Below are 26,196 nucleotides of genomic sequence, written 5' to 3'. Positions count from 1 at the left end.
GTGATGTATTACGACAAAGAAGGCAGCACACAAGTTGAAGGATCTCTCTCTCTTTCTCTCTCTCTCTCTCTCTCTCTCTCTCTCTCTCTCTCTCTCTCTCTCGCTCTCTCTCTCTGCAAGTGAAAACCATCACCACTCTCTCTTCCGCTTTAATCCTATTCATAAGTCTGGCAAATAATAAGTCAAATGAGTCCATACCAATTACTTACATTAAAGATGTCACCTTGTTCGGGTCATGTTTCTCGGGCGTAAAACATCTAAATCACACCACGATTTCCTCCATTTTAACATGCAATGACGTCATTATTGTGACGTCACAATGTTTAGAAGAACATGACGTCACAACGTCGCTTAGCAAATTCCAATTGTTCATTTACGGTACTAAGCTGGTTCCCGGCTCCCTATGCGCGTCGTCAACTTGCGCCAAGCTTTATTGTGATATTAGAGACGGGGCCCAGCTTATTACGGTACCGCCTCGGGCAACCTTGGAATGTGGACTGGGTTTCTGTCTACCAATGGCACTAAGCGTCGCGTATCAACAGTGGGACCAGTTTATATATATATATATATGCAATATCGTGAATGGACTTCGTAAGATGTGACGAATCGTCACATGGCGCTGGCCTGCGGCAGAACCTGGGTAGGAGAGTGCGGCCCGGGGCGCTATGACCCAATCTGCGGTCTCGGTAAAAGTGGCCGGCAATTTGCTATTTTCGGATTTTCGGGGAGGGGTATTTTTGTTCTTGTTCGAGACATAATTATTTGTTCTATCCGGATACAATTATATATTTCTTGTATTGCTTTATTTTTGCATATATTGGGACAAAAAATTGGTGGTTGAAATCAATAGGTGTATTTACTAGAACCTATGTTGTTGTTTTTAAATGCCGCGGAGATTGTATGATATTCGTGACCTAAACACCATCGGAAACACAACACACGATGACTGGATTAAAATAGCTTATTAAGCCTGGAAGCCAAGTTATTTCTCTGATGTACATATTTATAAGTGTTGAAAATGTAACGTTGTGCGAGAATTGCGGTCGCGCGGCACTGAGTCTACCTGTGACTATAAACTACTCAGAGATGTTAAATATGAAATTTTCTATCTGATGGTGTAAAATATTAAACTGGTTTGAAAAACAGACACTGCTAAGTGCTGTCCGAGATTTTGTTAAATGTCAAAAAACACATCAAGTTTCGCCAAATTTGTGCGACATTATTATATTTAACAGCTTTACGGTAATTGAGCGAACAAAATACGGCCTAATATATAAACAACATAAATATATATCAAATGGATATTTATGCTTATGTATAACGTTATACATTCGATACGAAAACTAACTTGCCATAAATGAAGGAAATAGATTTTCCTGTATGACGTCAAAAGACGTCGTTGAGGTATTCACGCGTTCAGACAAGCTCCTCACAGCGATATCCCGTTCGCTGAGCTCTCTGCACTATCGTTGCCACCAGTCAAAGCTCCCCACTGTGATTGGTGACCACATCAATGCTTGGAGTTGAACTCGCAACCGACAGACCGTTATGTTGACAAAGAAGCGACGACTGCCGTGACGCCGAATACACTTACGCTAACTAAATTATTTTCTGTGTTTGTCAATTTGAATTTCTATTTCATTCCAACTATCATGTAATTGGTATAGTAAGAATGTAAGGAGGGACTATGGTGTTTTCCGTTCGTCTGCAATCTCGAACCAATTTGATCAAACAAACAAGAAGTTAAATTCATCTGGGAAATATGGTCAGTCGTAAACCAATATTCACAATGATCACATTACCAAAGACATAAACACATCTATAAACATTGCTACATTTTGGGTTAGTGGGCAAATTTCAAGATTCTCGTAATGGCCGCGCCCACACTGGTGGTAGCGATGTTTACCCACTCTCCTACCCAGAGTTCCATGCGGCCGGCAGCCAGCCAGCCTAGTACCTCTGCCACAGGCCAGCGCCATGTGACGATTCGTCACATCTTTCACAGCCATTCAAGATATTGAATATGCTTTTCATCCGTTTCACGTTTGACAAGTCTACACATTTTCATAAACAAATGTCAAAGAATGGTTACGGTTCATTAAGAACGTATTCTAATACGTGAAAATCTACTTGTTTTTGCGTAGTTATCCTTTGTTTACATTGGTTGTACGGCTCCACGTGCTGTTATCGAAGCCCAACGGAGAGCTAGCGATACGGTCACTTTGATGTATATATTGTCATATATATTCTATACTGATTTCTGAAAAAGCGCGTTTGTTTACAAACAAGAGAAATGTCCAGTCACGTGATATGCAAATTAGCCTGTGGCAGTGGCGTGGATGTTACAGAGAGTGTAACGAAGGTGTCACGCGCTGGGAGGGAGCTCTGTTCAGATGGAAGAAGGGCATAACTCCGCTGATGCCAGCAACCTTCTGATGTTCGTATTCGTCAACACATATCGTGTCAGCTAATTTGTCCTTTCCCGTTCATGTCTACTTTCGTCCCTAGTCTATGTTAACTGATGCTACAGCCAGTCAACTAAAACATACTGATGACACAGGCTATTTGATAGCGGTGTTGCTGACACTGTAAATGTTTTCGTAACCTAAACAGTATTTGTATTTGTCTCCTGACACACAACTTGACGTTTGGCATACTTGCCAGGCACAGCGACATGTGTTGCATCGGTGTCGGCCCGGGAGAGCCAAATTTGATATTTAGGAGGACAACTCCTCTTGGTGTTCCTGGGACCAGTAAGGGCTCAGACATGGTTCATCAACACGAGATTTGGCTCTCCCGGCACCAGGCAAATAAAACCTGAACCGAGGGATACCGCTCATCCATTTAATTACCGTATTTATTCACGTAAAGTTAAAATGTTTAACTGTTGCACCTGGTGTCAACTCACCACCGGGCCATTCAGTATACGGTAGGGCAGGGGGCAGAGTGTGGGGGGGTGGAGTGGGGTGATGGTGGCGAAGCCGTGTGGAGGGAGGGGGCGATACGTTTGGGTGGGAGGGGGGGGGGGAGGAGGGGGTTACTCTATTATTATACAGTTTCAACATTATTAACTGTACCAAACTTTAAGAAGTAGAGACGCGTAAATAGATTGAGACGTGTATATAGAGACATAATCGTTTTTTGACAATCTTTAAAGTATGACAATTTGATTTGTCTGTGACGTGTGAAGGGTTTCATTTTCTATTTATTTGTCCTTTTTTCGGGGTAGAGGGAAGTGTGGGTGTGGAGGGGGCGGGCACCATTTCGACACCATTTACCATTTTTAATAACTATTGTATCGAGTGTTCATATATCAAGTTCGTTTGTACCAGACCGCCTCCGTGGTCTAGTGGATACAGCGCCTGCTCGGAGATCAGTGGTTCGATCCCTGGCCGCGTCATACGAAACGATACTAGATGACACTGTTATTGTTACCCTGCCTGGCGCTCGGCATTAAGGGATAAAACCAGGCCTGGTCGGGTTTGGGTCAGTATACTGAGTCTCTATCCATGTTGAACTGCAGCATGATATCTCACTTGGCTAGAACTATAAAATTAGTCCGGACTAGTACAAGCAGCCACGCACATATGCATGTACGTCACTGTATAAATGACCTAATCTTGAACGCGATGTTGCGCCCCATCCCCTCACCTTGCTTGTTCCCTGATGATCGGGTAGCCTAGCATTCTCTCGTCAAGCCAAAGACCCGGGTTCTAATCTTGACATGGGTACAATGTGTGAAGTCCATTTCTGATGTGTCCCCCGCCGTGATATGGTTGGAATATTGCTAAAAGCGGCGTGAAACCATACTCACTCAATTCTTGATGGTCATAGTTTGATTGAAAAATTAGTCGTGACAATACAATATATTGTATCTGTACTGGGGCTCGAGAAGCGACTGATGACAACATCCTGTAGTTATTCAGCACGGTGTGCACACTTCAGGATAAGACTGAAACAGTGCCTGGATTGCCTTGTCCAGACTCGATTATTTACAGGCTCGCTGTGTGCGGCGTTTTAGGTTTGAATAATATTATATTACGGCGTAGAAGTACAACAGAACATCTCGTGTTTTTGGCATATGTAGCTCGTTTCCAAAAGTCGAGATCGCGAGAACGCGAGATTTTGCCGATATCTCGCTTTCTCGCGATCTCGCGATCACGCATTCTCGTGTTTGGGGCATATATAGCTCGTTTCCAAAGGTCGAGATCGCGAGAATACGAGATCGTGAGAATGCCCCTCACAGTACTCCATTAAAAAGACACTTTACTTAGAAATTTACGCTGTATAGTCGAAAATACACCAACCTATCTCAATTTGACATGGACATTGATATACAGATAATATAAAAAGATAATATACAAAATCAATTATATTCAGATTTATGTGTACTGCATTGTTCTAACCGTTCACTTACCGTTTCTAACCTTGTCTTCCCTACTGTACCGTCCGTGTTTAGTACCAATTGTCGATTAGTGGTTTAAATATGTGAGAGAAGGCGCCGTAAATGAAGAACTTGCACCCAATCCCAGTCACTTTTTGTGAATAATCATGTTAAAACTGAACTAAAACAAACTGTCCTGCTCCCTGTTTGGACAACGTGTGAACAGTTAATTCGAAGATCAAATAGATGCTTCTGTGTTTCTGTATGAACTTGGCGGACGTACACATAAGCTATGTGCAAGATACACAAAAGCAGTACAGTCGGACCCTGGTCAATCTCATTAAAATCAGATCTTAGTTCTCGCTACCACTAAGTAAACGTCGGAGGACATCCCATTACAAGGCACGTCAGAACGACCTTTCATCCGACCAAAATGAGCGTCGCTTATCAGTTCAGGAAAGTGAGTCGGAATGTGTTTTCCAATCATGCAACCTCGAAAAGGTTAACACGAGGTATTCTGAACGACGGTTACGACGGTTACGACTGTAGGACTGCTCCCGTCTATCTCTCGTTTCAGTGGGATAAATATTTGAACAGACCAGCCCGTGAGAAGTACTGCTATTTCTACATTCTCAGCCATCTATTCCATATTACAGAATGTTCTTTTGTAGTTTTCATGTTTTGAATAGAGAACTATGCCAACATATTGTCAAAGTGCGGTCTGGAATGTAAGTCATCAGTTTGGAACTTTGTCGTAAAGCTCGAGAAAACTGCTTTTGATTGGCTTATATCGACTTCTTGTTAGTTATTTCATTGGGTGGTCAAAGTTTGCGAAAGGTCATTCTGACGTGACCGGAAATTGCGTCATCTGAGCTTTGTTTAGCGGTTATGAGAACTAATCTTTTTATTGAGATTGGACCCTGGTATCTGGAAATTAGCGGAACCGTGTTGTAACTTCGAGATATCCGAACATTCGAGATAACGAGGCATGAACAGTCATCCACACAGATCAAGTAACAGACTGAATATTATAGATCCATAGTTATGCGATTTCATATACGATAAATCAAGAATACAACAGGTATGAAAACGTACAACTCTAGGATACCATAATCTACATCGAAACGTCGCTATATACAATAAACCAGAAGTTGTTGTCCCTAAAGTTGTACGTTTTCTTACACACTCACCATTTCCTAGAATGCCAATCTAACAAATACATCAGGTGTATGCGATGACTAACTGAAATGTACAGGTGTATTATGTGTAGGAATAACAACAGCTGACTGAGTTGCACCCAGTCTTGGTATTTACACGAACTGGAATTATACTTTTTACGAAAAACGTCAGGTACACATATTTGTTTTGTATGGGACATTCTCGCGATCTCGTGTTTCCAAAGGTCGAGATCGCGAGAATGCGAGATCGCGAGAATGTCCCTTACAGTATTCCATAGTTTTGCGCTTAATGCTCATTGCTTCAGTGGAGGAAACTACGTCAGACAATGTTGCAAGTGATCTTTCCGGATTCCATTACCTGTATCAAGGAGAATTGCTCACAACTATGTGAAATGCCCATGTGCACTTCTCAAAGCCGTTAATGTGGCAATGCTAACTTCTAGATAATGGTATGTAATTCTATATCATTCTAATTCGAGATAGCGTTATGTATTTGTATCTCGAATTCGAGAAACTCAGTCAAATTTATATAGTAAGCCACACCGACGCGTCGACGTCATTGCAATAAAGAAGTTGTATATCCATAGAACTATCTCCCTTGTTCAAATATACAGCAGTCACGGAATGATACAGATAGTTTACATGGAGCGTTTGCATATACAAAGCGTACAAACTATATTCAAATATCTATAACACGTCCCATTTTAATTCTGGAAACCCAAAAGTCCAGAAACTCTACGGTCTTTGCCCAGACTCGGTTAAAGGTATTTACAAAATTAAACATGCTGTTTTCATGGGAACATACCAAGGAAGAAAAAATGAAATAAAAATTGTTCAAAAACTCAATATTTAGACTATGTCGCCCATGCGCCTGCCCATGGGCGAAATCTGGCCAATGGGTGGGCCTATGGGCAGGCCCATGGGCGAGAGTATGTTCCTTTATTTAAAACTCATGTTTTTGTTTCGCAAATACATTTAATGTATTCATTGAAGTATCATGACACAAAATTTAACTCATTTTAACTTAATTCAATTTAATTTAATTTAATTTATAGTGATATTGAAATATTTCGCCCATGCATGGGCGAGAATATTTTCCTTTACTTAAAACATATGTTTTTGTTTCGCAAATACATGCAGGTGTTCTTACCATTTTCATGGCACATAATGTAACTCAATTTTACTCAATTCAGCTATTTTACAGAGATATTGAAATATTTCGCCCATGGGCGAGAAAAGGTTTTGCCGTGGGGCAGGCCCATGGGCGAGAATATTTCCCTATGCTCAAAACTTGTGTTTTAGTGTCGCATATACATAAAGGTGTTCTCAGAAGTTTCATGTCACATAATTTAACAAATTTTAACTTAATTCATCTATTTTACGGCGTTATTGAAATATTTCGCTCTGGACGAGAAAGTCTGGCCCATGCGCGAGAATATTTTCCTTTGCTTAACAGTTTTAGTTTCGCAAATACATAAAGGTGTGTCTACAAGCATGACACATGATTCAACTATTTTACGGCGTTATCAAAATATTTCGCCCATGTTTTCGTCAGTCCCTTTAAAGCATCAAATAACTGTGCGCAAAGTATATTGTATCATGTGAAATATACTTTATATCATATCATTACATTACTATTTAAAAAGGGCATTTGGTTGGATGTTTCCTTTATAGAAGTTCTACAAATTTCACCTGTTTTACATATTGTAGCGATCTTTAATGAACCCGGCTTTATCTCTCAAAACGTTTTGGCAGTTTATCATACGAATTCATGCGCAAATACCTTAGTGATACGTTTTTTAGAGGAGAGGGCATACACACAAGTATATTGCTTCCGTGTGTGAATGCAGGTTGTACTTGTACTTGGTATTTCAGTTCTCAGTTTCATACCGGTTGTATAACTGAATTTGTATATGGAACCACGCGTACAGCATGCCAATTACTTGCTATTCGTCAGTTTACAACACACATAACACGGTCAAACAATTTTAGGCACCGCTTTTGCAAGTTATTTAGTACAATAATGTTTTATTAAAATCTATTTCAATTTGTTTTCACCATTTTCCCTATTGACAGTCGTTGTTACGTGCGTCACTAGGTAATTAGTACGGCACTGACCTTGTTTATTGTTACTATACTTTGAGGATTTCTGTGGCCGGTGGCGGACGTAATTCAAACTCCTTCCGCACTGACACCGCATCAAATATATTTGTGTACCGATTACATAACTCTTATGGACGTTGTGGGGTGGTAGTCCACCGGTCGACACTATGTATATTGGGCGGCCGCTTTGATATCTCCTCCAAACATACGTTTATTGAATGACCCCATTAAACGATGATACACAACTCGATGAATATATCAAGGCACTAATTCATCATTCATAAACATTTTTTTGTCTTTGTGCTTAATATATCTACATATCAACGAACATTTGTAAAACATGTATCCTAAAAAAAATAAACATAACTGTTTATTCACGCGTGGTGTGGTAGATCGTAATTGACCGAGAGCAGGTATTGTAGAATCACCTGTAAATAAGGCCGACACTGTAATTAGATACAACGTACTAATGAGAATTATCATAAGAAGGCTGTTGTTTTTTCTGAACTGTTACCATTTTCATACCAAAAGCGACAATGCAGTTAAAAGTTGCTTTAGTGTCACAATATTCACTCACGTTTCCCTCAATCGCATTGAAACATAATTCCCACTGGTCAGTTCGACACCGCATGGAATTAAATAATTATATCGAGATTTCGTTCGAATGTAAGATATTCAGCCAAACGTTATGCAATAAAAGACGAATAGTTTTTTTCATTAAAATACGCGCTCGCGTACCTGTATATTGCATACCTAGTCTCACGTAATTGCACAGTGTGATGTATCAACGGGACATAAAATGGGAAATGAAATAGCTAATCCTTAATAATGTGGAAAATAACTCCAATGAATTGGAGTACACGCACATGAATTCGTATGGTAAACTGTCAAAACATTTTGAGAGGTAAGGCCGGGTTCATTAAAGATCGCTGCAATCTGTAAAACAGGTGAAATTTGTAGAACTAAAGGAAACATCCAACCAAATGCCCTTTTTAAATAGTAATGTAATGATATAATATAAAGTATATTTCACATGATACAATATACTTTGCACACAGTTATTTGATGCTTTAAAGGGACTGACGAAAACATGGGTGAAATATTTCAATAACGCCGTAAAATAGTTGAATTAAGTAAAAATTAGTTATTTTTTGTGTCATGATACTTCAATGAATACATTAAATGTATTTGCGAAACAAAAACATGAGTTTTAAATAAAGGAACTTGTTCTCGCCCATGGGCCAAACCCTTTTCTCGCCCATGGGCGAAATATTTCAATATCTCTGTAAAATAGCTGAATTGAGTAAAATTGAGTTACATTATGTGCCATGAAAATGGTAAGAACACCTGCATGTATTTGCGAAACAAAAACATATGTTTTAAGTAAAGGAAAATATTCTCGCCCATGGGCAAAACCCTTTTCTCGCCCATGGGCGAAATATTTCATTATCGCTATAAAATAGTTGAATTAAGTTAAAATTGGTCAAATTTTGTGTCATGATACTTGAATAAATACATTTAATGTATTTGCGAAACAAAATCATGAGTTTTGAGTAAAGGTACATGTTCTCGCCCATGGGCCAAACCTTTTTCTCGCCCATGAGCGAAATATTTCAATATCGCTATAAAATCGTTGAATTAAGTTAACATGAGTTAAATTTTGTGTCATGATACTTCAATGAATACATTAAATGTATTTGTGAAACAAAAACATGAGTTTTAAATAAAGGAACAGATTCTCGCCCATGGGCCTACCCATGGGCCAGACTTCGCCCATTGGCCATACTTCGCCCATGGGTAGGCCCATGGGCGACATAGTCTAAATATTGAGTTTTTGAACAATTTTTTTTTCATTTTTTCTTCCTTGGTATGTTCCCATGAAAACAGCATGTTTAATTTTGTAAACACTTTTAACCGAGACTGGGCAAAGACCGTAGAGTTTCTGGACTTTTGGGTTTCCAGAATTAAAATGGGACGTGTTCAGGTATCCTTGATATCCGAAAAGATTCATAACATTCAAAGGAATGCAAACATTATAAAATTAATAATTTACAAATGTTTATTCGCCCAACGTACTGCTCAAATTTTAAACCTGTGCAAATTTAGAAAATAGTCACAAATGTTACAACGTAGACATTATACTTGGAGTCATGTTGTACGAGTTTAACCACTACAATCCCCAACGTTTTAGTATATCAAAATATGAAAATATGTATTTTAATAATGCGAATGTGTGAGATGTAGTTTACTGCCCAAATATGCATTTTAATATCACAACACCAAAATAATCTATTATATAGATAACTGTTTTTGTTTTTTTGTATTTCTTTGTCATTCATAACTATATCTGAGTGACGCTGCACTTATTTGTGTACATACTACTCTTTTATTTATGTTTCTAACGATGTACAGCGGTGAGAAGTGAAAAAACAGAAATATACGCACTTGTAAAATAGTATTCACCCTACAAACCGGATAAAAATTAATTCACAGTAAACAGAATTCATTTATTTCCCTTACAAATATAATTTCTACTTTTCGAAACAACTATATCTTAAAGAAATATTAGCTGCAGAATTCAGCAATCCCATCATAAGAGACACGTCATGTTAATGATTATACAGAAAGGTATTGACATCAGGAGGTGTTTAAATAAATTCTTTTAAAAATTGCGACAGAGCATCTCAGATATGTTCCAGCAGCTAAATACAGAAATATTAAGTAGAATATGGACGACCTACCTTCAAATTAAATCAGTCGTTGTGATTTTGATGATTAAATATGCCGAAGTGCCAGTTTATACAGTACCAGTCGACAGTTCGTCGAGAGTCTTTGTAACATAGGATCTTTTGACGGCTCATGCAGCCTCGTGGTCATGTAAGTGCTTCTGAATGCATTGAAAGCTCTCGTGACTCGGCATTTTGTTTGATTGGTCTAAACAGTGAATGAGACGTATTAATATCTCTTTTGTAGCTCACATGGAATGACATTGCGTCAAAGTTCAGTTTAAACAAATGCAAGATTTATTCATTATACGATCCACCGGTAAAGTCAATATACTTCTTATTGGGTAAAATTTAACATTTGCCATAATAAATTGTACATTAAATACCATAAACTGCTCTCGGCAGTGAGAGAGAAAAATATTTTTTGGACAGGTAGTCTCAAGGTTTGTTTGAATAACATCAGCCGTGACTTAATACAAACGATATCTTTGAGCTTTTAGCTTTTATCGCCATTCACGAAGAGGGATATCGCCCTTTGGGTAGATTATTCAAATCCACAAGTGAACGCTACGGTCAATACTAACTTCTTCGGAAGTCCTTTATCCTTTATCGAGGCAATTCGTTCATGCGTATTGACACACGCAACCCATGATAAATGCTTAATACTAAGAACGCCCTTTATGCAGCCTTGTGCTGCAAGTAGCTCTTTCTGACATCCGAACGGATTTACATCGCGCCCTGTCATTATTGTAAAGGGGGGTAAATTGGCACCTGGGTCGTGACTCTGCATAAATTCTTCTTCAGAGTGACAGATTTCCCCCATTTCAACACACCGCTGCAATGCCATCCCCAGCTGATATGTTGTGTTGGTAATGCTTGTTTTCTGAACCGTCAATTTTCTTTTAAGAGACATGTCACTTTGCTGTATTGCTTTGTATTTTACAAAGTGAGTATCACGGCGTTAGATAGAAGTGCAAGGAAACTGAGATGTAATGCAGGAGTTGGATGTTTATCACTTTAGGATGGCGCTGTCAACTTAGACAAATGATCAGGGCGAATCTGGAATTCGAGCCCGTTATCAAAGGTTTCTGGACCACCTAGGAGGCGAAACTCTGCCCGGGGGGGGGGGGGGGGGGGGGGGGGGGGGGGCAATCGTCTAAGGGCCACATCAGAAACCTATGATTGTGGGTTCGAATCCCGGTTCGCTCTGACTATGTTTCTAGGTTTGTCAGCACCATACCCGTGCTCACGGGTTTCACCGAGGTCTTACATGTCCTGCATCGCTTCGGGCTTTCCTCCCACATTAAGCTGACACGCCGTGACTTGACTGAAATATTGTTCAAGGCGGCATTAAACCTAACTCACTCACCAACAATTTAAATTGTTTTCATAACACAGTAATGTGATACATGTCAATTTATTATTTTGTAGGTGCAACCCGAGGACAATTCTTTTCTGGAACAAAAAATTCGTTTAGAAAACAACCACATTCCCTGTAAAATGTGAGTGAGTTCTGCTTTACGTCGGCTTCAGCAATTCTCCAGCAATATGATATAGGAGATTGACAGTGACTAGCCGAAGCCTTAACCACTGAGCTACCCAACCGCCATATGCAGCCAATTCATAAATTACACGACCTACTCAATATAGAATGTCGACGCAAAAGAATAACCAATCTTGATTTTCCGAAGAAACAGATTCAACTGGCGTAAAAGAAAAAATTGTGGTGAAAATGATTTGAATGGATTACTAAATATCAGTGATGACACCAGGTGTTTGCGAAAAAGGTAAGCATTTGCTGCCTTACCGCTAGCACCCACCACTCACACCATTTATATTAAATGAAGTGTTTGTTGCTTGCAATTTCATGACCCATTTGTTTTCTGAAAAATACACCAAATACACCCGTTTGTCCTTTCGTAATCAAATCTCTACTCGCCCGTTCGTCATTTTGAATACAAATCTCTGATCGCTCGTTTGTCATTTTATAATTAAATCTCTACTCGCCCGTTTGCCATTTAAAATTAAATCTCTACTCTCCCGACTGTCATTTTATAATTAAATCTCTACTCGCCCGTCTCTCATTTTATAATTAGATATCTACTTGCCCGTTTGTCCTTTCGTAATCAAATCTCTACTCACGCGTCCGTCATTTCGAATACAAATCTCTGCTCGCAGGTTCGTCATTTCCTGATCAAATCTCAACTCGCCCGTTTGTCATTTCATAATTAAATCTCTACTCGCTCGTTCGTCATTTCCTGATCAAATCTCTACTCGCCCGTTTGTCATTTAAGAATTAAACCTCTACTCGCCCGACTGTCCTTTCGTTATCAAATCTCTACTCACCCGTTCGTCATTTTGAATACAAATCTCTACTCGCCCGTTCTCCATTTTATAATTAAACCTCTACTCGCCCGTTTGCCATTTTATAATTAAATCTCTACTCTCCCGACTGTCCTTTCGTAATCAAATCTCTACTCACCCATTCGTCATTTTGAATACAAATCTCTACTCGCCCGTTCTTCATTTTATAATTAAACCTCTACTCGCCTGTTTGCCATTTTATAATTAAATATCTACTCTCCCGACTGTCATTTTATAATTAAATCTCTACTCGCCCGTCTCTCATTTTATAATTAGATATCTACTTGCCCGTTTGTCCTTTCGTAATCAAATCTCTACTCACGCGTCCGTCATTTCGAATACAAATCTCTGCTCGCAGGTTCGTCATTTTCTGATCAAATCTCAACTCGCCCGTTTGTCATTTCATAATTAAATCTCTACTCGCTCGTTCGTCATTTCCTGATCAAATCTCTACTCGCCCGTTTGTCATTTAAGAATTAAACCTCTACTCGCCCGACTGTCCTTTCGTAATCAAATCTCTACTCACCCGTTCGTCATTTTGAATACAAATCTCTACTCGCCCGTTCTTCATTTTATGATTAAACCTCTACTCGCCCGTCTGTCATTTTATATTTAAATCTCTACTCTCCCGACTGTCCTTTCGTAATCAAATTTCTACTCACCCGTTCGTAATTTTGAATACAAATCTCTGCTCGCACTTTCGTCATTTCCTGATCAAACCTCTACTCGCCCGTTTGTCATTTTATAATTAAACCTCTACTCGCCCGTTTGTCATTTTATAATTAAATCTCTACTCGCCCGACTGTCCTTTCGTAATCAAATCTCTACTCACCCGTTCGTCATTTCGAATACCAATCTCTGCTCGCTCGTTCATCATTTCCTGATCAAATCTCTACTCGCCCGTTCTTCATTTTATAATTAAATCTCTACTCGCCCGTTTGCCATTTTATAATTAAATATCTACTCTCCCGACTGTCATTTTATAATTAAATCTGTACTCGCCCGTCTCTCATTTTATAATTAGATATCTACTTGCCCGTTTGTCCTTTCGTAATCAAATCTCTACTCACGCATCCGTCATTTCGAATACAAATCTCTGCTCGCAGGTTCGTCATTTTCTGATCAAATCTCAACTCGCCCGTTTGTCATTTCATAATTAAATTTCTACTCGCTCGTTCGTCATTTCCTGATCAAATCTCTACTCGCCCGTTTGTCATTTAAGAATTAAACCTCTACTCGCCCGACTGTCCTTTCGTTATCAAATCTCTACTCACCCGTTCGTCATTTTGAATACAAATCTCTACTCGCCCGTTCTTCATTTTATAATTAAACCTCTACTCGCCTGTTTGCCATTTTATAATTAAATCTCTACTCTCCCGACTGTCCTTTCGTAATCAAATCTCTACTCACCCATTCGTCATTTTGAATACAAATCTCTACTCGCCCGTTTGTCATTTTATAATTAAACCTCTACTCGCCCGTTTGCCATTTTATAATTAAATATCTACTCTCCCGACTGTCATTTTATAATTAAATCTCTACTCGCCCGTCTCTCATTTTATAATTAGATATCTACTTGCCCGTTTGTCCTTTCGTAATCAAATCTCTACTCACGCGTCCGTCATTTCGAATACAAATCTCTGCTCGCAGGTTCGTCATTTTCTGATCAAATCTCAACTCGCCCGTTTGTCATTTCATAATTAAATCTCTACTCGCTCGTTCGTCATTTCCTGATCAAATCTCTACTCGCCCGTTTGTCATTTAAGAATTAAACCTCTACTCGCCCGACTGTCCTTTCGTAATCAAATCTCTACTCACGCGTCCGTCATTTCGAATACAAATCTCTGCTCGCAGGTTCGTCATTTTCTGATCAAATCTCTACTCGCCCGTTTGTCATTTCATAATTAAACCTCTACTCGCCCGTTTGCCATTTTATATTTAAATCTCTACTCTCCCGACTGTCCTTTCGTAATCAAATTTCTACTCACCCGTTCGTAATTTTGAATACAAATCTCTGCTCGCACTTTCGTCATTTCCTGATCAAACCTCTACTCGCCCGTTTGTCATTTTATAATTAAACCTCTACTCGCCCGTTTGTCATTTTATAATTAAATCTCTACTCGCCCGACTGTCCTTTCGTAATCAAATCTCTACTCACCCGTTCGTCATTTTGAATACAAATCTCTACTCGCCCGTTCTTCATTTTATAATTAAACCTCTACTCGCCCGTTTGCCATTTTATATTTAAATCTCTACTCTCCCGACTGTCCTTTCGTAATCAAATTTCTACTCACCCGTTCGTAATTTTGAATACAAATCTCTGCTCGCACTTTCGTCATTTCCTGATCAAACCTCTACTCGCCCGTTCTTCATTTTATAATTAAACCTCTACTCGCCCGTTTGCCATTTTATAATTAAATATCTACTCTCCCGACTGTCATTTTATAATTAAATCTGTACTCGCCCGTCTCTCATTTTATAATTAGATATCTACTTGCCCGTTTGTCCTTTCGTAATCAAATCTCTACTCACGCGTCCGTCATTTCGAATACAAATCTCTGCTCGCAGGTTCGTCATTTTCTGATCAAATCTCAACTCGCCCGTTTGTCATTTCATAATTAAATTTCTACTCGCTCGTTCGTCATTTCCTGATCAAATCTCTACTCGCCCGTTTGTCATTTAAGAATTAAACCTCTACTCGCCCGACTGTCCTTTCGTAATCAAATCTCTACTCACCCGTTCGTCATTTTGAATACAAATCTCTACTCGCCCGTTCTTCATTTTATAATTAAACCTCTACTCGCCCGTTTGCCATTTTATAATTAAATCTCTACTCTCCCGACTGTCCTTTCGTAATCAAATCTCTACTCACCCATTCGTCATTTTGAATACAAATCTGTACTCGCCCGTTCTTCATTTTATAATTAAACCTCTACTCGCCCGTTTGCCATTTTATAATTAAATATCTACTCTCCCGACTGTCATTTTATAATTAAATCTCTACTCGCCCGTCTCTCATTTTATAATTAGATATCTACTTGCCCGTTTGTCCTTTCGTAATCAAATCTCTACTCACGCGTCCGTCATTTCGAATACAAATCTCTGCTCGCAGGTTCGTCATTTTCTGATCAAATCTCTACTCGCCCGTTTGTCATTTCATAATTAAACCTCTACTCGCCCGTTTGCCATTTTATATTTAAATCTCTACTCTCCCGACTGTCCTTTCGTAATCAAATTTCTACTCACCCGTTCGTAATTTTGAATACAAATCTCTGCTCGCACTTTCGTCATTTCCTGATCAAACCTCTACTCGCCCGTTTGTCATTTTATAATTAAACCTCTACTCGCCCGACTGTCCTTTCGTAATCAAATCTCTACTCACCCGTTCGTCATTTTGAATACAAATCTCTGCTCGCTCGTTTGTCATTTCCTGATCAAAACTCAGCTCGCTCGTTCGTCATTTTATAATCAAATCTCTACTCGTCCGTTTGTCATTTTATTATTAAATCTCTACTTGCCCGACTGTACTTTCGTAATCAAATCTCTACTCACCCGTTCGTCATTTCGAATACCAATCTCTGCTCGCTCGTTCATCATTTCCTGATCAAACCTCTACTCGCCCGTTTGTCATTTTAAGATTAAATCTCTTCTCGCCCGTTTGTCATTTGGTAATCAAGTCTCTGCAAGCCCGGTTCGTCTTCCAGCCCGCTTGTCATTTTACAATCCAATCACTGCAAACTCTTTTGTCATTTCGAAATCCGATCACTGCTGGCGATCGCCCGTTTGTCATTAATATTTGTACTGCAGTCTCTGCTCGCTGTCATGCCAAGATAAATAAGAGTGTACGTCACCCCTCAACCCACTTCAAACTCATCAACTTTCCTTAAAGAACAACGCTACACTGAAATCACCATCAACCAGATTCTGCCAAAAAGGCTCTTGTGTCGAGAATTAGAACATCTCCTTCAACGTGAAAAGGTTAATATCAGAGATTCTATATAGATTTGTATAGTCTCCCTGCTAATATAAAGAGGCCAATGGAATATGCCAATTCGGTATTTCACCTATTTGGACTTTAGTTTCACGTGTGGCCAATGTTTAATGTGTTGTATGAGATTATTGTGTTTAAAGGAAAAACATTAAATTTTTATGAATATAAAGAACACAAATATTGACATTACTAAATCATACTGTCAATGATATATATGAAAGTTCTGTGGAAGTGTAAAGCGAAAAAAGAATTGATACGACCCCTGTTGCCTGCTACTGTTGTCCCACATCAACACGCACAGTGGCTTTACCTATTCTAAACAACAAGCGGTTCGAAAACTAGATCCCATTTCGTCATCCAGATTGCACGCACCTTTGTCTTTCTCGTCTGTTGTCTGTCTTAAACGGTATCGGAATGTATAAATGACAAATACACAAAAATCTAACAGTCTTATTTTGAGTATTTTCGTTTAAAGATTGAAATACTCACAACCTATGGCCATGCCTACTGCATAAACAGGTAGGGCGAACAAAAGTGTACTTTACCGTATTGGGACGAAGCAGCTGTTTGACGAAAGGTGCTGAAATGTCAGAATAATTTTTTATACGTAGTGGTACGTTAAGTGGAAGATTAAAGCCCCTATCTCACATTCACGAATCTGAACACGAATGAAATCTCCACCTTAAATCGTGTTAGAACGTGTGAAGGTCGCGCACCCATTCGTGTTCAAGTCGTGGTCGGTCGCGCGCGGTCGTACGGACGTCGCAGCTCGGCTTAAATCGTGTTAAGCCCCTATCTCACATACAAGATTTAAAAATTGCGAACACGATTTAAGAAAAGTTGAAAAATCGTGTTGATTCGTGCTCGGCCTTGTGGTTTATGCAAATTTCATAACCAAACACGACCCTCATACGACCAAAAACGACCCTCATACGACCTTCATACGACTGAACACGACACTCATACGACCGTCATAAGATATTCATACGATACAACACGATTTAACCTCATTTAACACGACCCCAATACGACTGTCATACGACCAAACACGACTGTCATACGACACTCATACGACTTAACACGAATCAACACGACCGCCATACGATTAAACCCGAATCATTACGATGTCCATACGACTACAAAAATAAACACGATCGTATGAAGGTCGTATGTGGGTCGTTTTTGATCGTATGAGGGTCGTTTTTGGTCGTATGAGGGTCGTTTTTGGTCGTATGAGGGTCGTGTTTGGTTAAGATATTTGCATAAACAACAAGGTCGAGCACGAATCAACACGATTTTTCAACTTTTTTTAAATCGTGTTAGCAATTTCTTAAATCGTGTATGTGAGATAGGGGCTTTAGACCCCCATGACCCAGGGATGGAGTGCATCCATTGTCATACTTCCGACACATATCCCATTAAGGAAGTAATAATTAGTTATTTCCTGTTACATGTGACTATGATGGGATCTTTTAAACCCCGAGAGTAGTTACACGGAACTAATGATGAACGGAATAACTACGAAATGCCCCACTTACTTAAAATTTTGGCGCAACGCGAACCGAGAATAAACTTCCTTATATTGATAAAACAAACTGGATATGACATATACGTGTCATTGTAAATTTTTATAATGTTGCGATAAAACTAGACCGCGTCCGTGGTCTAGTGGATAGAGCGTCTGCACGGAGAGCGGAGGGTCGGTGGTTCGATCCCAGGCAACGTCATACCAAACGACGTTAAGGCTGGTATGTGTTGTTTCCCAGCATGGCGCTCAGCATTGGGGGGATAGAACAAGGACTGGTTGGTTTGAGTCTGAGTGGAGTCTGAAAAGGTGAGCGTATCCTGCCACACACGTGGCACCCGTAACAAACACATGCAAGGACAAGTCAATTGTTCACCTGAACAAAGCACAGAAACACACAGTGATGCCCGTCCTCACTTTTACCGTCCTCAAAATTAACAAAAACGCGACAATTGGCCATTTGTCGCATTGTCGCGTGTTTGCATTGTCGCTCTTTGAATAATCCTTTTCTTTATTTTACAAAAAGGGCGACGATGCCGTAACGCGACATTTTCAAGGTCAAAATATGTCTCGTTGTCGCATTGTCGCCCCATCACATATGTGTATAAAAGGCGTAAAGTTTAGTTAATGCTACAGTTAGGAAGCGGCATCCAAGTTACATCTGTCGTAGAAGTTCAACCTGATACATGTAAGTCTTGAAATGAAAACACAAGTCCGTCCGCGAGTCCATAACGTTTTATTGTGAGCTTTTCTCTAAAAGTGCTTAGCGTTCGACTCCCAGTTCCAAACACGTAGTATCTCATCAACAATCCACATACCTCTAGTGCAGTGGTCTTCCGGAAGATCTTACTCTTGACCGCATTAGACAACTGACGAGTGCACGCCTAACCTGTGACCTCGTTGCAACCCTCATGAGGTGTTTGTCGAAGGGAGAGGGGTAGGAAATGTGTGCTCCAGCCCAGCGCAGAGCTCGCGACACACTGTGTACTGAATGTTGTATACAGTATATTGCAGTTGATATACAGTATACTGCATGTGATACTTATTAGCGGAAATTTTACAACTTTCAAGATTCAAGATTCAATTTGCATTTATTTCATATACAACAGATCGCCGTCATATATCACTGGAATACTGCTGAGAGCGGCGTTAAAACAATTTGTTTTCATAATGGAGCGCTGCAGTCATTTAAAATAGAACCGTTAACATATGTAGTACCAACTCATTCACTCTGTTTCGAATAATCAGGAGAAAATATATTATTAACCAGGTCTTTGGGAAGAGATATCAGATTTTTATAAGCAGTCACATAGGGATGATAAAGGACCCCTCGCTGACTAGGTTCTTGTTTACTTAAGAGCAGAGTTGGCCATGTTAGATGATATTACCAAAATCCAGGAGCTCCGGCGGGGGGCAATCTGGTCTTGTTAGTGTATGGTATGAGCTGTGGCGTTGACCCAAGAGAATAATGTAAAAAATGAGACCAACTCAAATCTATAACGATTGGGAAAGTCTAGATTTGCACAGCCCTAGCCTGAAATTAAGAATTGTTCTAGGCTCCATTTTAATTGTATTATGTTCATTTTGTAGACATGGATGGACCAACCAGGAGAGAAATTGATGGAATATTAATATCACATGTTACCACTGATCCAGTTAAATTCACCACACAATAATATATTAGTATTTGACATTACGGCATTTGATTATTAGGGCATGATCATGTACATGTTCACTGTAGTAATGTTTACACCAGTCAACTTGATTATAACTTTTATAATAGTGTAGCGCGGCATCAACGATTACTTTATGATATCCTCACTTGTCATCGATGTATTGACATCGAACAATGGACGACAATTCTAAATTCTTATAAATAGCTTCAATAGGGACAGCGCCGGTGTCAGTATAATTTTCCTAGTTAAAAATATGTCTCTACAAAATATAATCTGAAGCAGACAAGAACAATATTTTTTTATTAATGCTTACTTTCATGGATAGAATTGAGGCAATCTAGGCTTGCCAAATCGTTCTAGACTTGAGCTGGATTCCTTTTTAATTTATTCTCTATGGTCTGGAAGACGAAAGGGTGTCAGTATCGCATGGAGGACTAGGACAGCCTGAATCAGTGTAATCGGATATGTTGTGGAGTTTCGGTTTGTGGCTGTTTGCTGAATAGAACAAGGGCTCACGAACAAGGGCACAATGTAGAGATTAAATCATTACCACCCCTCTTTATATCAGATATGTTATTGTGATTTGAAATCTCTTTTGGATAATTGCGAGTTATGTATACTCTGTATTCTTTCGTCATGGTAGCGTATATATTTTCTATGTTGCTTTTTGAATTATCCACAAATAATGATAACTACAATGTAAACCTCTCTTTGGAGATATACAATAATACTACTGAAGGGCATATCTGAAAAATGGGACTTATCGACAAATATTTCTTTTTTAAATACTACCCGTTACAGGCATTCTGATTTTTATTTTATACTTTGTACAGTTTAAAAGTCAAATAATGGCCAATTGTGTATCTTTCTATGTTTTGAATTAATTACAATTTCTGCAATAAAACCTTAGCATCAGATAGTGATATAAACGAATATGATCTATACTGTGATAAATGAATTATCAATTTCGTATTATGAATTAGATAAACAGAAATATGATAGTAAAACAAATTATTTTAATCTGTTCGTGTGAGTAGGTAACGAGAGATCTAGGCAACTCATTAACGTAGCCATTTGTGAAAAATGAAATATTAAAGTTTAGGGGGTTGAACAGGTACATTGAATGACAGGGACGAAAGCAACGCAATTATTAAATAATTTTATTATCAATCAAATTATGTTATAAATATAACAGAATATATAGAAATATAAGTTTAATTTTTCATTGTTGGAAGGTGTTTAATAATAGATTCTTTTTGTTTGTTGTTTAACGCCGCACTCAGCAATATACCAGCTATATAAGACGGTGGTTCGTAAATAATTCAGTCTGGACCAGACAATCCAGTTATCATCACCAAGAGCACCGATATAGGCAAATTGGGATACGATGACATGCATCAACCAAGTCAGCGAGCCTAACCACCCGATCATGTTAGTCGCCTTCGAACAAGCATGGGTTGTTGAAGGCCTATTCTAACCCGGATCTTCACGGGTAATGTTTTTAATAATAAGGTACAATGAAATTCTGTATATGTCCATAATAAGTGTGTATAAGTAAATGGATAATATATCCATACACGCCAATTAAATGGCTGCATATGTTTCTTTGATGAACTCTTTTACAAGTCTATATTTCAAGACATGTATTTGATATTCATAATAACTCCACAATAGCTACACAATGGCGACAAAACGGTACCAGCATCACAGATATCTATATAATTACTTTTAAGTTAAATCATGTATCTAAATAGGAAATTAGAAGGATTCAAAATATACACTTCCGACATTTTTCGGGTTTTTTTTCGTTTGGAGAGAGGAGTAGTGACAGTAGTGACTGGTTTCTGATGGGTGCAAACAGGTGTCGATTGGCTGTCTCAGATGGCTCTAATTTCGTAGCTCTAAAGATCATGATGGCGATACAGACCGTGATGCAGTTTGTCTCACAGTCCCTGAACCAAATTATTTTCCCTTCCGCCCAAGCCTTACTGCAATGCTATAGCCACAAATGAAACAAGCCTAAATGTTCAACGGGTTTAGGCTGAAATTTCAATCTCACTTGGGCTCCTTTTAAATTTAAATATAGTTTCTCGTTTTAACCAAAATAATGTATTTTCAGAGACTAAGCGTTTGTCTTACCGTGAAGTACAACTATCCAAAAGATCCCATGCATATCTATATTTCCTCAGACAGCCTCTCCATGTTCCTATCTATATGTATCAAAAGACAAATGAATTAAATATTACAGCACTGGTGAATAGGTTATATGCGCATGTAAGCGTCGATCTACAATATCCTTTGCGCAAAATACATATATACTGATGAATTAACTTAGTAATACTACGCAAATATATGCCCAGATGTATACATAAGTTTCATCTCGTGATCTTTATTCGTGCTTTTAGCTCTTTTTCTACATTAGATTATGGGGTGTTACATCACACCTGAAAGCCAGGTCCAAATTCAAGTCATAATTTCATGGTCCGTCTTGTATGTTGGAAACCAATATCGCAACATGGCTGAATATTGCTAAACGTGGTATTTATCCGATTACTCACATAATTATTCCATTTTCTTCGTGCACGTTCTACAATCATCTACGATCACTATCTATAAGGAGGTATATCTATATTAATCCAAATGTACATATATATACGTCCACATACATATGTATTAAGCAAGTCCCACATTCTTCCTTAAAAGATAAATGCTAAGCATTTCCTCTGTATGTATTTATATATGTAAAAATCGTTTTTATGATTACAGTGATATTTGCAAGGCTAGTCTCATAAATGTCATGACGCAGTTGAGGCCAGGGTTCTTCTATACTCGCATTAATGTGCTGACTTATTATTGTGTTAATTTCATTATTTACAGTATTCATGAAGAGCATTTCACGTTAGACCAACAGAGGGAAATATGACTATCGACTATCTTTTTATATTTAGCTAGCTCAAACGATCTATTGGTTTGATTTATTGTTATGCTATCCACAAAATAAGTAGGATCCGGTTTTTTTCCGTTTTTGTTGTTCTTTGTGTAACGCTGCACGTAGCAATATTCCAGTTACATGACGGTTGTCTGTAAATAATCGAGTCTGGACCAGACAATCCAGTGATTGATGTCACGACCACCGATCCACGCAATTGAGATACGATGACATGCATCAACCAAGTCAGCGAGCCTGACCACCCGATCCCTTTAGTCGCCTCTTACGACAAGCATAGTCGCCTATAACGGCAAGCATGGGTTGCTGTAAATCTATTCTGAACCGTATCTTCAAAGGTCAAGTGGGATTCAACTGATCTGTTAAGATGAAATAAAACTGAATTATATGTGCTGTTTACATATCAAAGTTTGCCAAATTGTTACAAAATGTTTGGCCACAGCAAGGCTACGTATTCACAACTTATTGTGGTAGGCACAGTATAACTCGTGAGTCTGGACTAAGGGAGGACCGTATTCCTCCTTGTTGGTCACCTGCTTGGCAATATGGGACGGGAAAACTGAAGGGGGTGAGGGCAGTTAAGTTTATGGTACAGACAGATAACAGAGATCATTTTACAAATAAGAAACCTCATTCCACAAAGGAAGAGGCGAAAGCTGAAACTTGGTGAGATTTACAGAACAAAGGCAGTTATTTCTAGTTTCTTACTGACTCTCGAGGATACATTTAATAAAAATTCGTCACTAAATTTTGGTCACAAACTTTATGTCTTCTTTCATTTGTCATCTGAAATACCATCCCTTCGTGCACTTCAGCTTCCTGCTCAAGTTACCAAACACATCCTGTTTACGTACACCTGCAAGATATATATTACGCCGAGGAGAATTTACGATTATACGTTGATACGTCCAACTGCTGGTCTGGTACGCAATGTCATATTTCTTATCGCCAGGGATCACAGGTGTGATACCAGTTTCCCTCAAGGAGACGTCTGATTAAACTCTTTGCTTCGTCAATGCTTCGTCTAGCCCAAACCGGTAACTGGTACCACTGGCAACGATACAATGACGTACAAAGACTAACAATGAGTCACTCGATTTCCATTTTGATTGATTGTTTGATTGATAGATTGATTGATTGATACATTGTGAGTGAGTGAGTGAGTGAGTGAGTGAGTGCCTGTTTCACTGGTATGTCCGGATCTGTGTACGGGTCACCGGCTTAGCGTCACCGATCTATGCAGGAATAGGTCATCCATGCGGATAGCGTAATCTCGATTAATGTATTCAGGAACCTTTCGTGAACAACATTTATTGAAAATGCTACCGAAGAATCAAACAACTTTAAGATTTGGCTTCTGTGGTGGAATCATTCTAATATTTCACATAACCGTTAACGTACTTCTCGAATGTTAGTCGTTGTGTGCAGGTCTTTGGTACCGCGCCTTGCTTCTGATTGGTCTAGAGGGTCAGGTGACCTCTGATGACGTCACTTCCGGTTTCGGTTTGCGCAGGGCATTTTGGGCCCTGCGTGCCCAAGATGGCGGCACAACCGTTTCCGGTGGCGTGCGCATCCAAGATGACGACACATCCGTTTCCGTTGGCGCGCGCATCCAAGATGGCTACACATCCGTTTCCGGTGGCGTGCGCTCCTCCAAGAGGGCGTCACATCCGTTTCCGGGGAGGATGGAGGGGAAAAACCCAGAGAAGCGGTCGTAAAAGGTGAACAAGAATAGAGTTTTTTGGTGTTCTTTGGTTGTTCTAAAAAAAGAAAAGGGAAGTGAAGGGAGGGAGGGAGGAGGGAGGGAGGAGGAGGGGGAGGTAGGAGGGGTGGGAAGGGAATCGGGTTCTTTGTTTTGTTTTGGTGGGTGTGTGGCGATGGCATGTGGAGATGATAGCTCACTGAGACGAGCTTATCATACACAGTCGACGACTCTGCCACTTTGTTGCTAGGTTGACGTCATATCGGCGAAAGATTTTGCAACAACATTTCACAAATCATGTCATCGGGTATGGTGATGTGTTTGTAAACTTTGGAACTCGTGCAAGGTCTCGTGTATTGTAGTCAACTATGACAGCCGTTCGTCTTAGTTAAAAGTCGGTGAGTGGCAATCACCTTAGCTACGATCATTGGGTTGGAATTCTAAAGGTGTTGGCTGAATTCTAAAGGTGAATCGACAGACACAGACATGAACGTGATGTAGGTATATGCCTACGTACTGTCATTCGTGTTGCCATGCAAACGTGGTGTCACGCGTGACGACAAACAGACGTTGATCAATAGGATTATTATTATTATTATTATTATTATTATTAATTATACCGAGGAGTTGGCTCTCGTGTTGGTTGACATGCGTACTGTCACGCGTGTCTCCATGCAAACGTCATGCGTGTCTTCAAACACACGTTGATCCACAGGATTATTTATCATATTTAGTATTTTATAAGGATAGAGACAGAGAGAGAGAGAGAGAGAGAGAGAGAGAGAGAGAGATAGACATACGTGGTGTTTGCACGTGTCTCCACCATACATACCAATATATTTATTTTATTTTTATTTTGAGACTTACAATGGTGGTGTCACGAGGAGGAGGAGGGGGAGGGTGTGGGTTCTTTGTTTTGGATTGTTGTTGTTTGTGTTGGCAAACCAAGCAGGGTGGGTGCTGTTGATGAGGGTGCTGTGGTGACTGCCACTGGTTCTTCATGGCTTCATGGAGTTCTACCGTGGCGTACGTGCCCACCCATGACCTCTCTTCGTCCGTGTGCTTGCAGGGGGAGTCTGACCGGGTATCGACACACGTACGGCACAAAGGACAGAGCAGTTTGCCACCCGATCTGTAAGGCAGTAGCGGATGGTAGAGTCGTTTTGGGGGTAGGACACGACATTGGATCAGTCCTTTCAATTCAAACAACGTGTCCACAGGGGGTTGATGGAGAAGGGTCGGGTGTCCCATTGGAAATGCTCCGGTCTTACAAATGTAAGGATAAAGGGAACAAATATCGATGTAATTGATGGTTTCACCTTCTTGGGCTTCGTAGCATAATCGCGTGGCATTGGTGCGTCCTCCATAGAAGGCGTCGCGAGGGTTGAGCGGTCCAGGGACGTGGATACAGTGGGGTCCCTGCAAGAAAGCACTCAGAGCGGAGTCCTCCTGTTGCATTTTTGTAAACTCGTGCTCCCACAGGGTGACTATCCGTTTCACCTCAGGGTGTTGGTTCAAGAGACTCATGGTGTCGGTATAACGTGCTCCCAAAGACGTGCCCAGGACGGGATGAGGTTCTCCTCGTTGGGTCTTGTGACAT

At 39.7% G+C, this 26,196-nt stretch overlaps 1 protein-coding gene across 3 annotated transcripts in view; it reads right to left on the bottom strand.

Annotated features, from left to right (window-relative positions):
• LOC139461973 (prestin-like) overlaps positions 1-26,196 on the bottom strand; it is a 61,976-nt gene that overhangs the window by 12,467 nt on the left and 23,313 nt on the right. Inside the window, exon 1 of one of the 3 annotated variants that reach the window (XM_071243466.1) lies at positions 13,588-13,631. The exons of the other annotated variants lie outside the window; for them this stretch is intronic. Coding sequence (XP_071099567.1) covers positions 13,588-13,629 — 42 coding nt within the window. The 5' untranslated portion in view covers positions 13,630-13,631. Of the gene's footprint in view, positions 1-13,587; positions 13,632-26,196 lie in introns of those variants that run through there. 3 annotated transcript variants of the gene reach the window in all.

Source organism: Haliotis cracherodii, unplaced genomic scaffold (assembly GCF_022045235.1).
Source record: "Haliotis cracherodii isolate W230 unplaced genomic scaffold, xgHalCrac1.p SCAF_15, whole genome shotgun sequence".
NCBI lineage: Eukaryota > Metazoa > Mollusca > Gastropoda > Lepetellida > Haliotidae > Haliotis > Haliotis cracherodii.
The sequence above is the reverse complement of the archived record's forward strand: the minus strand, read 5'-3'. Positions and strand labels throughout refer to the sequence as shown.